The sequence below is a fragment of the Salmo salar genome, chromosome 06, assembly GCF_965601325.2.
Source record: "Salmo salar chromosome 06, fSalSal1, whole genome shotgun sequence".
Lineage (NCBI taxonomy): Eukaryota > Metazoa > Chordata > Actinopteri > Salmoniformes > Salmonidae > Salmo > Salmo salar.
This window is the reverse complement of record NC_138296.1, coordinates 9,230,897-9,242,500: the sequence shown is the minus strand read 5'-3', so window position 1 is coordinate 9,242,500 and position 11,604 is coordinate 9,230,897. Positions and strand designations below refer to the sequence as shown.

At 46.8% G+C, this 11,604-nt stretch overlaps 1 protein-coding gene across 1 annotated transcript in view; it reads right to left on the bottom strand.

Moving 5' to 3' along the window:
- LOC106591174 (uncharacterized) overlaps positions 1 to 10,580 on the bottom strand; it is a 68,924-nt gene extending 58,344 nt beyond the window's left edge. The window contains exons 1-5 of the mRNA XM_082976116.1: positions 10,443 to 10,580; positions 8,666 to 8,821; positions 8,330 to 8,443; positions 6,167 to 6,883; positions 5,800 to 6,022 (exon numbers count right to left, since the gene is read on the bottom strand). Of these exons, the coding sequence (XP_082832242.1) occupies positions 5,800 to 6,022; positions 6,167 to 6,883; positions 8,330 to 8,443; positions 8,666 to 8,821; positions 10,443 to 10,580 (1,348 nt within the window). The remainder of the gene's footprint in view (positions 1 to 5,799; positions 6,023 to 6,166; positions 6,884 to 8,329; positions 8,444 to 8,665; positions 8,822 to 10,442) is intronic.
- Between the last annotated feature and the right edge of the window lie 1,024 nt (positions 10,581 to 11,604).

The window sequence follows — 11,604 nt, the reverse complement described above, 5'->3', positions numbered from 1 at the left end:
TTATTTATGTAAGTGTCACGGATCCCTCCGGAACTGTCATTACGCACACCTGGTCCCTATTCCATTTTTTACATTTTAGTCATTTAGCAGACGCTCTTATCCAGAGCGACTTACAGTAGTGAATGCATACATTTCATACATTTTTTTTCTGTGCTGGCCCCCCGTGGGAATCGAACCCACAACCCTGGCGTTGCAAACACCATGCTCTACCAACTGAGCTACAGGGAAGGCTATTCCCATTGAGTAGTAATTTCTATAGTGGATCCCTTGTTCACAACGGTCTTGTCCATTATTGTTACAATGTCCGTTGGTCGTGTGAGTACCTGTGCTGTGTTGTTTTGACTTTCATGCCGCTTGTATTGCGCAGATGATTATGGGTCTCGTCCCGTGTTGTATCATTGTGTGTGTGTGTATATTACGGGTCTCGTCCCGTGTTGTATCATTGTGTGTGTGTATATTATGGGTCTCGTCCCGTGTTGTATCATTGTGTGTGTATGTTATGGGTCTCGTCCCGTGTTGTATCATTGTGTGTGTGTGTATGTTACAGGTCTCGTCCCGTGTTGTATCATTGTGTGTGTGTATGTTACAGGTCTCGTCCCGTGTTGTATCATTGTGTGTGTGTTCGGGTCTCGTCCCGTGTTGTATCATTGTGTGTGTGTATGTTACGGGTCTCGTCCCGTGTTGTATCATTGTGTGTGTGTGTGTTACGGGTCTCGTCCCGTGTTGTATCATTGTGTGTGTGTGTTACGGGTCTTGTCCCGTGTTGTATCATTGTGTGTGTGTATGTTACAGGTCTTGTCCTGTGTTGTAGTGCCGCTTTTGATACCATCGATCACCACATTCTTTTGGAGAGATTGGAAACCCAAGTTCTGGCCTGGTTTAGATCTTATCTGTCGGAAAGATATCAGTTTGTCTCTGTGAATGGTTTGTCCTCTGACAAATCAATTGTAAATTTCAGTGTTCCTCAAGGTTCCGTTTTAGGACCACTATTGTTTTCACTATATATTTTACCTCTTGGGGATGTCATTCGAAAACATAATGTTAAATTTCACTGCTATGCGGACGACACACAGCTGTACATTTCAATGAAACATGGTGAAGCCCCAAAATTGCCCTCGCCTGTGTTTCAGACATAAAGAAGTGGATGGCTGCAAACTTTCTACTTTTAAACTCGGACAAAACAGAGATGCTTGTTCTAGGTCCCAAGAAACAAAGAGATCTTCTGTTGAATCTGACAATTAATCTGGATGGTTGTACAGTCGTCTCAAATAAAACTGTGAAGGACCTCGGCGTTACTCTGGACCCTGATCTCTCTTTTGAAGAACATATCAAGACTGTTTCAAGGACAGCTTTTTTCCATCTACGTAACATTGCAAAAATCAGAAATTTTCTGTCCAAAAATGACGCAGAAAAATTAATCCATGCTTTTGTTACTTCTAGACTTCTGGACTACTGCAATGCTCTACTTTCCGGCTACCCGGATAAAGCACTAAATAAACTTCAGTTAGTGCTAAATACGGCTGCTAGAATCCTGACTAGAACCAAAAAATTTGATCATATTACTCCAGTGCTAGCCTCCCTACACTGGCTTCCTGTTAAGGCAAGGGCTGATTTCAAGGTTTTACTGCTAACCTACAAAGCATTACATGGGCTTGCTCCTACCTATCTTTCCGATTTGGTCCTGCCGTACATACCTACACGTACGCTACAGTCACAAGACGCAGGCCTCCTAATTGTCCCTAGAATTTCTAAGCAAACGGCTGGAGGTAGGGCTTTCTCCTATAGAGCTCCATTTTTATGGAATGGTCTGCCTACCAATGTGAGAGACGCAGACTCAGTCTCAACCTTTAAGTCTTTACTGAAGACTTATCTCTTCAGTAGGTCCTATGATTAAGTATAGTCTGGCCCAGGAGTGTGAAGGTGAACGGAAAGGCTGGAGCAACGAACCGCCCTTGCTGTCTCTGCCTTGCCGGTTCCCCTCTTTCCACTGGGATTCTCTGCCTCTAACCCTTTTACAGGGGCTGAGTCACTGGCCTACTGGTGTTCTTCCATGCCGTCCATGGGAGGGGTGCGTCACTTGAGTGGGTTGAGTCACTGACGTGGTCTTCCTGTCTGGGTTGGCGCCCCCCCCCTTGGGTTGTGCCATGGCGGAGATCGTTGTGGGCTATACTCGGCCTTGTCTTAGGACGGTAAGTTGGTGGTTGGAGACATCCCTCTAGTGGTGTGGGGGCTGTGCTTTGGCAAAGTGGGTGGGGTTATATCCTGCCTGTTTGGCCCTGTCCGGGGGTATCATCGGATGGGGCCACAGTGTCTTCTGATCCCTCCTGTCTCAGCCTCCAGTATTTATGCTGCAGTAGTTTATGTGTCGGGGGGCTAGGGTCAGTCTGTTACATCTGGAGTATTTCTCTTGTCTTATCCGGTGTCCTGTGTGTATTTAAATATGCTCTCTCTAATTCTCTCTTTCTCTCTTTCTGTCTTTCTCTTGGAGGACCTGAGCCCTAGGACCATGCCTCAGGACTACCTGGTATGATGACTCCTTGCTGTCCCCAGTCCACCTGGCCGTGCTGCTGCTCCAGTTTCAACTGTTCTGCCTGCGGCTATGGAACCCTGACCTGTTCACCGGACGTGCTTGTTGCACCCTCGACAACTACTATGATTATTATTATTTGACCATGCTGGTCATTTATGAACATTTTAACATTTTAACATCTTGACCATGTTCTGTTATAATATCCACCCTGCACAGCCAGAAGAGGACTGGCCACCCCTCATAGCCTGGTTCCTCTCTAGGTTTCTTCCTAGGTTTTTGGCCTTTCTAGGGAGTTTTTCCTAGGGAGTTTTTCCTAGCCACCGTGCTTCTTTCACATGCTTTGCTTGCTGTTTGGGGTTTTAGGCTGGGTTTCTGTACAGCACTTTGAGAATATCAGCTGATGTACGAAGGGCTATATAAAAATAAATTTGATTTGATTTGATTGTATCATTGTGTGTGTGTGTGTGTATGTTACGGGTCTAGTCCCGTGTTGTATCATTGTGTGTGTGTATGTTACGGGTCTCGTCCCGTGTTGTATCATTGTGTGTGTGTACGTTACGGGTCTCGTCCCGTGTTGTATCATTGTGTGTGTGTGTGTTATGGGTCTCGTCCCGTGTTGTATCATTGTGTGTGTATGTTACGGGTCTCGTCCCGTGTTGTATCATTGTGTGTGTGTATGTTATGGGTCTCGTCCCGTGTTGTATCATTGTGTGTGTATGTTACGGGTCTCGTCCCGTGTTGTATCATTGTGTGTGTGTGTGTGTGTGTATGTTACGGGTCTCGTCCCGTGTTGTATCATTGTGTGTGTGTGTATGTTATGGGTCTCGTCCCGTGTTGTATCATTGTGTGTGTATGTTACGGGTCTAGTCCCGTGTTGTATCATTGTGTGTGTGTATGTTACGGGTCTCGTCCCGTGTTGTATCATTGTGTGTGTATGTTACGGGTCTCGTCCCGTGTTGTATCATTGTGTGTGTGTATGTTACGGGTCTCGTCCCGTGTTGTATCATTGTGTGTGTGTATGTTATGGGTCTCGTCCCGTGTTGTATCATTGTGTGTGTGTATGTTACGGGTCTCATCCTGTGTATTTATTAGAGGTACTCCTCGCTCTTTTGTTTGGGGTTCAACCCTGTTTTTTGTATACGTGTTTGTTTGGTCTTCGTCCCCGTGCATTTACATAGCACGCTGTAATATGGGTATAATAAAAAAAACTATTACGCATTCCTGTGCCTGTCTCCCGATCCTTATACGAGTGTCACAATAAGTATTCAGACCCTTTGCTATGAGACTCGAAATTGAGCTCAGATGCATCCTGTTTCCATTGATCATCCTTGAGATGTTTCTACAACTTGATTGGAGTCCAGATGTGGCAAATTCAAATGATTGAACATGATTTGGAAAGGCACACACCTGTCTATATAAGGTCCCAGAGTTGACAGTGCATGTCAGAGCAAAAACCAAGCCATGAGGTCAAAAGAATTGTCCGTAGAGCTCCGAGACAGGATTGTGTTGAGGCACAGATCTGGGGAAGGGTAAAAAAAAAATGAATTCTGCAGCATTGAGGGTCCCCAAGAACACGGTGGCCTCCATCATTCTTAAATGGAAGAAGTTTGGAACCACCAAGACTCTTCCTAGAGCTGACCGCCCAGTCAAACTGAGCAATCGTGGGAGAGGGGCCTTGGTCAGGGAGGTGACCAAGAACCCGATGGTCACTCTGACAGAGCTTTAGAGTTCCTCTGTGGAGATGGCAGAACCTTCCAGAAGAACAACCATCTCTGCAGCACTTCACCAATCAGGCCTTTATGGTAGAGTGGCCAGACGGAAGCAACTCCTCAGTAAAAAGCACATGACAGCCTGCTAAGAGTTTGTCAAAAGGCACCGAAAGACTCTCAGACCATGAGAAACAAGATTCTCTGGTCTGATGAAACCAATATTGAACTCTTTGGCCTGAATGCCAAGCGTCACTTCTGGAGGAAACCTGGCACCATCCCTACGGTGAAGCATGGTGGTGGCAGCATCATGCTGCGGGGCTGTTTTTCAGCGGCAGGGACTGGGAGACTAGTCAAGACCCAGGGAAAGGTGAACGAAGCAAAGTACACAGAGATCCTTGATGAAAACCTGCTCCAGGACCACAGACTGGGGCGAAGGTTCACCTTCAGGACAATGACCCTAAGCACACAGCCAAGACAATGAAGGAGTGGCTTCGGAACAAGTCTCTCTGAATGTCCTTGAGTGGCCCAGCCAGAGCCCGGACTTGAACCCGATCGAACATCTCTGGAGAGACCTGAAAATAGCTGTGTAGCAACACTCCCCATCGAACCTGACAGAGCTTGAAAGGATCTGCAGAGAAGAATGGGAGAAACTCCCCAAATACAGGTGTGCCAAACTTGTAGCGTCAAGCCCAAGAAGACTCGAGGCTGTAATCGCTGTCAAAGGTGCTTCAACAAAGTACTGAGTTAAGGGTCTGAAATGTCTAACTATTCTATGGGATGGTATGTGATGTCACACCACATTACAGCTCTCTATGGGATACTATGTAATGTCACACCACATTACACCTCATAATGGGATACTATGTAATGTCACACCACATTACACCTCTCTATGGGATACTATGTGATGTCACACCACATTACACCTCTCTAAGGGATACTATGTAATGTCACACCACATTACACCTCTCTATGGGATACTATGTAATGTCACACCACATTACACTTCTCTATGGGATACTATGGGATGTCACACCACATTACGCCTCATTATGGGATACTATGTAATGTCACACCACATTACACCTCTCTATGGGATACTATGTGATGTCACACCACATTACACCTCTCTATGGGATACTATGTAATGTCACACCACATTACACCTCTCTATGGGATACTATGTGATGTCACACCACATTACACCTCTCTATGGGATACTATGGGATGTCACACCACATTACACCTCTCTATGGGATACTATGTGATGTCACACCACATTACGCCTCATTATGGGATACTATGTGATGTCACACCAGATTACACCTCTCTATTTTATAGTTGTTTAATTGGCATTACATCACTGGATGCTGTGTTGTGTGCTGACAGAGGGTTTCCAGAAATCCCAGTTTGAAAATTCCTGGAACCACAATGGAACAAGCAGGACATCTGGAATCTTAAAACCAGAAAGGATGGAAAACCTGGGAATTGTTGTAAAGTTACTGGAGTTTTGCTTTCTTGTTATTGACACCTGACAGAGGTTGATCTGAAGTTACTTACTGGTAGCTTCTCTCCTGGGGATGTGCTGCAGAGGGATCTTATGTCTCACTGGAAGCTGGAGAAGGTTCTGGATTTGTGATTCCTCTCCTTTCATCTCCTCCTCTGCCTCCTCTCCCTCCCTCCTCTCTGTCCGCTCTTCCTCTCCCCTCCTCCTCTCTGTCCGCTCTTCCTCTCCCCTCCTCCTCTCTGTCCGCTCTTCCTCTCCCCTCCTCCTCTCTGTCCGCTCTTCCTCTCCCCTCCTCCTCTCTGTCCGCTCTTCCTCTCCCCTCCTCCTCTCTGTCCGCTCTTCCTCTCCCCTCCTCCTCTCTGTCCGCTCTTCCTCTCCCCTCCTCCTCTCTGTCCTCTTGACTTCACTCCTCCTCCACACCTCGTCCCCCCTCCTCCTCTCCATCTCTCCCTCCTCTCTCGTCTCCTCTACAGACTGTGGTTTTGGCCCCTGTTGAGGACGACCAGGCCGGGGGCTCTCCTGTCCTCTCTCCCCCAGCCTCTTCCTCTCCTCCTGGGACTGAGAAGGAGGCTGTGTGGGGTGGGGAGGTGGAGGCTGTAGTCTTGTCCTCATCCTCCTGTCTTTGGTGTGTTTTGGCTGGGAATGGGGTTGGGGTTTGGGCTGGGAATGGGGTTGGGGTTGGGGTTTGGGCTGGGAATGGGAATGGGGTTGGGGTTGGGGTTGGGGATGGGGCTGAGAGTAGGGCTGAGGCTGAATGTTAGCCTGAGGCTGGGGCTGGTAATATGTCTGGGTGTGTCCGGGCTGGGTCTGGGTGTCCTGTCTTGGGCTCTGTCCTCTGGAGGCCTGGGTCCTCCGTGGGTGTGCTGTGTCCTGGGGGGTGAGGTTGGAGGTGAGGGGGTCTCCTGTCCTCTCTGATCCCCTGGAAGAGACTACATTCCCCTGTAAAAGCTCCCCCAGCCTCCCTTCGAGCCGGCTCATCTGGAGATCCTGTTCCCTCAGGGACTCCTGGAGACCTCTCAGCCCAACCAGAAGCTCCTCTCGCTGGGCTTCCAGGGAGTCGAGACGCCTCTCCTGGCTGTGGAGCTCCAGGGTGAGGCTGGAGAGAGACTCTCCCTGCTCCTGACTCGGTCTCTGGGTCTGCCTGCTGCCCTGTGGAGAGGAGAGGATAGGATAGGATAGGATAGGATAGGAGAGGAGAGGAGAGGAGAGGAGAGGAGAGGAGAGGAGAGGAGAGGAGAGGAGAGGAGAGGAGAGGAGAGGAGAGGAGAGGAGAGGAGAGGAGAGGAGAGGAGAGGAGAGGAGAGGAGAGGAGAGTTATAGCAGAACAGATTCTAGCCACCACATTTGGCTAACTGGCATTATAATATTCACTATAGGGAAGAGTGAGACATTTTTATTTGGGCAGGGTCATCCAAACTCAACCCTGGGAACCTCCTTGGGTGCACATTTTGGTTTTTGCCCTAGCACTACACAAATAACCAAATAACCAACTTTGAATCAGCTGTGTAGTGCTAGGGCAAGAACTAAAATGTGCAGCCAGGGAGGCCCTAGGACTGTGGCCCTGCCTCAGTGTTTCCCAAACTGTCCCTGTCTGTTGCTTAGAGTACCTGTCCCTGTCTGTTGTTGCTTAGAATACCTGTCCCTGTCTGTTGTTGCTTAGAATACCTGTCCCTGTCTGTTGTTGCTTAGAATACCTGTCCCTGTCTGTTGTTGCTTAGATTACCTGTCCCTGTCTGTTGTTGCTTAGAGTACTTGTCCCTGTCTGTTGTTGCTTAGAGTACCTGTCCCTGTCTGTTGTTGCTTAGAGTACCTGTCCATGTCTGTTGTTGCTTAGAGTACCTGTCCCTGTCTGTTGTTGCTTAGAGATCCTGTCCCTGTCTGTTGTTGCTTAGAGATCCTGTCCCTGTCTGTTGTTGCTTAGAGTACCTGTCCCTGTCTGTTGTTGCTTAGAGTACCTGTCCATGTCTGTTGTTGCTTAGAGTACCTGTCCCTGTCTGTTGTTGCTGAGAGTACCTGCCCCTGTCTGTTGTTGCTTAGAGTACCTGTCCCTGTCTGTTGTTGCTTAGAGATCCTGTCCCTGTCTGTTGCTTAGAGTACCTGTCCCTGTCTGTTGTTGCTTAGAGTACCTGTCCCTGTCTGTTGCTTAGAGTACCTGTCCCTGTCTGTTGTTGCTTAGAGTACCTGTCCCTGTCTGTTGTTGCTTAGAGTACCTGTCCCTGTCTGTTGTTGCTTAGAGTACCTGCCCCTGTCTGTTGTTGCTTAGAGTACCTGTCCATGTCTGTTGTTGCTTAGAGTACCTGTCCCTGTCTGTTGTTGCTTAGAGATCCTGTCCCTGTCTGTTGTTGCTTAGAGTACCTGTCCCTGTCTGTTGTTGCTTAGAGTACCTGTCCCTGTCTGTTGTTGCTTAGAGTACCTGTCCCTGTCTGTTGTTGCTTAGAGTACCTGGCCCTGTCTGTTGCTTAGAGTACCTGTCCCTGTCTGTTGTTGCTTAGAGTACCTGTCTGTTGTCTGTTGTTGCTTAGAGTACCTGTCTGTTGTCTGTTGTTGTTTAGAATACCTGTCCCTGTCTGTTGTTTAGAGTACCTGTCCCTGTCTGTGTCTCTCTCTCAGTCCTCTCTCCAGCGAGGCCAATCTTCCCTCCATCCTCTTGTTCTTCTTCTGTAGTTTCCTGCTCCAGTCTTTCAGGCCGTCCAGATCCTGTTTTTTTGGTAAGATTTTGTATACGTTTCCCCCCACAAAAACAAAACAGGACAGAAACAAGATAAAACAATGACAGGATCCAAATTAAAACGAAATATAACCATAACAATAATTTTAACGTAATAATATAATATATATACACATGTATTTATATATTTTAATTTAAAATATAACATAATATTATAGTAATAATATAACTAAAATGATATAAACAGTAACCTGTGTGGTGGTGTCTCTGAGTTGTGTTAGTTCCTGGGTGAGGTTTCTGTGTTGGTCAGACAGGGTCTGAACTCTGACCTCTAGGGAGGTCGACACATTAGACATATGGGACAGAAGCTCTAACCGGCTCAGGGTCTGTTCCTGGAATCGATGGAACTGAGAAACAAACACACAACATAATCTCAAGTTCTTATACACACACTACATATACAGCAGTACGTGGAAACCCATTCAAATGAGTGGCTACTTCAGCTTCACCCGTTGCTGATAGGTGTATAAAATCGAGCACACCGCCATGCAATCTTCATAGAAAACATTGGCAGTAGAATGACCTTACTGAAGAGCTGTGACTTCCAACGTGGCACCGTCATAGGATGCCACCTTTCCAACAAATCAGTTCGTCAAATTTCTGCCCTGCTAGAGCTGCCCCGGTCAACTGTAAGTGCTGTTATTGTGTAGCCTTCCCTGTGGCTCAGTTGGTAGAGCATGGTGTTTGCAACGCCAGCATGGTGTGTGCAACGCCAGGGTTGTGGGTTCGATTCCCACGGGGGGCCAATACAAAAACAAAACAAAAAAATGCATGAAATGAAATGTATGCATTGGCTACTGTTAGTCGCTCTGGATAAGAGCGTCTGCTAAATGACTAAAATGTGAAGTGGAAAAGTCTCGGAGCAACAACGGCACAGCTTCAAAGAGGTGGACCACACAAGCTCACAGAACAGGACCGCTGAGTGGTAAAGAGCGTAGCCTGTAAAAATCGTCTGTCATTGGTTTTAACACTCACTACCGAGTTCCAAACTACCTCTGGAAGCAACATCGGTACAAGAACTCTTCGTCGGGATCTTCATGAAATTGGTTTCCATGGCCAAGCAGCCGCACACATGTCTAAGATCACAATGTGCAATGCAAAGCGTCGGCTGGAGTGGTGTAAAGCTCACCGCCATTGGACTGAAGCAGTGGAAACGCATTCTCTGGAGTGATGAATCACACTTCCCCATCTGGCAGTCTGACGAACAAATCTGGGTTAGGCGAATGCCAGGAGAACTCTACCTGCCCCAATGCATAGTGTAGTGCCAACTGTAAAGTTTGGTGGAGGAGGAATAATGGTCTGGGCCTGTTTTTCATGGTTCGGGCTAGAACCCCTAGCTCTAGTAAAGAGAAATCTTAATGCTGCAGCATAAAATTATATTCTAGACGATTCTGTGCTTCCAACTTTGTGGCAACAGTTTGGGGAAGGCCTTTTCCTGTTTCAGCATGACAATGTCTCCGTGCACAAAGCCAGGTCCATACATACATGGTTTGTCTAGATTGGTGCGGAAGAACATGACTGGCCTGCACAGAGCCCTGACCTCAACCGCATCGAACACCTTTGGAATGAATTGGAACACCGACTGCAAGCCACGCCTAATTGCCCAACATCAGTGCACGACCTCCCTAATTCTCTTGTTGCTGAAAGGAAGTCCCCGCAGAAATGTTCCAACATCTAGTGGAAAGCCTTCCCAGAAGAATGGAGGCTGTTATAGCAGCAAAGGGGGGTACCAACTCCATATTAATACCCATGATTATCTCATGTTGGACGATCAGGTGTCCACATACTTTTGGTCATGTAGTGTATCCTACTTATGGATAATAAGATTCTAATTTTTGAATTTTCTTGAAATGAAACAATAACACATCAAGGGTGACACACACATGAACAGACTTACAAACACACACATGAACACACACACACACTGACACACACCCACAGACACACACACAAACCATACACACTGACCTGATCGTCTAGTCGTCTGAGTCTCTGGTAGATGGGCTTCCTGAGCTCAGCAGCACCCTGACCCCTACAGGCCTGAAGCTGGAGGACAACCAGGAGAACCAGGGCCAGGGCCCTCCGTCCGGCTCTGAGGCTGGTCATAGTGCAGCGTGGCTGGGTTAGGGCAGGGCAGGGCCGGGGTCTGGGTGTCTAGAGGTGCGGAGGTTGTTAGCTCTGAGAGCTACCGAGGCTAAGTAATAGAGGTAAAGGAGAGAGAAGAGGGATGGGGCAGTGCAGGGATGGGAAGCCCCCTCACACACACACGAACGCACCACACTGACGCACACACACACATCTGTTTTTTTCCCACAATGCATCACTGGCAGGGAAGCAGAGTCAGAACATGATGGCTTTAACAGAGACCTCTCTCACACACACACACACACACACACAGACACACACACACACACACACACACACACACACACACACACACACACACACACGCACACCATTAACAAATAGGTAAGTGAAATAAACTCAAAACAACAAAAGTATTAAGTAATAAATGTATTCTATTTTACAAATCTAGGTCAGATTTTCTCTTTTTGCAGTGTAGTCGTATGGATATATATTAGTCAGGTGGCTGTATAGTTGTATGGATATATATTAGTCAGGTGGCTGTATAGTTGTATGGATATATATTAGTCAGGTGGCTGTATAGTTGTATGGATATATATTAGTCAGGTGGCTGTATAGTTGTATGGATATATATTAGTCAGGTGGCTGTATAGTTGTATAGATATATATTAGTCAGGTGGCTGTATAGTTGTATAGATACATATTAGTCAGGTGGCTGTATAGTTGTATGGATATATTAGTCAGGTGGCTGTATAGTTGTATAGATATATATTAGTCAGGTGGCTGTAAAGTTGTATGGATATATATTAGTCAGGTGGCTGTATAGTTGTATGGATATATATTAGTCAGGTGGCTGTATAGTTGTATGGATATATATTAGTCAGGTGGCTGTATAGTTGTATATTAGTCAGGTGGCTGTATAGTTGTATAGATATTTATTAGTCAGGTGGCTGTATAGTTGTATAGATATATATTAGTCAGGTGGCTGTCTAGTTGTATGGATATATTAGTCAGGTGGCTGTATAGTTGTATAGATATATATTAG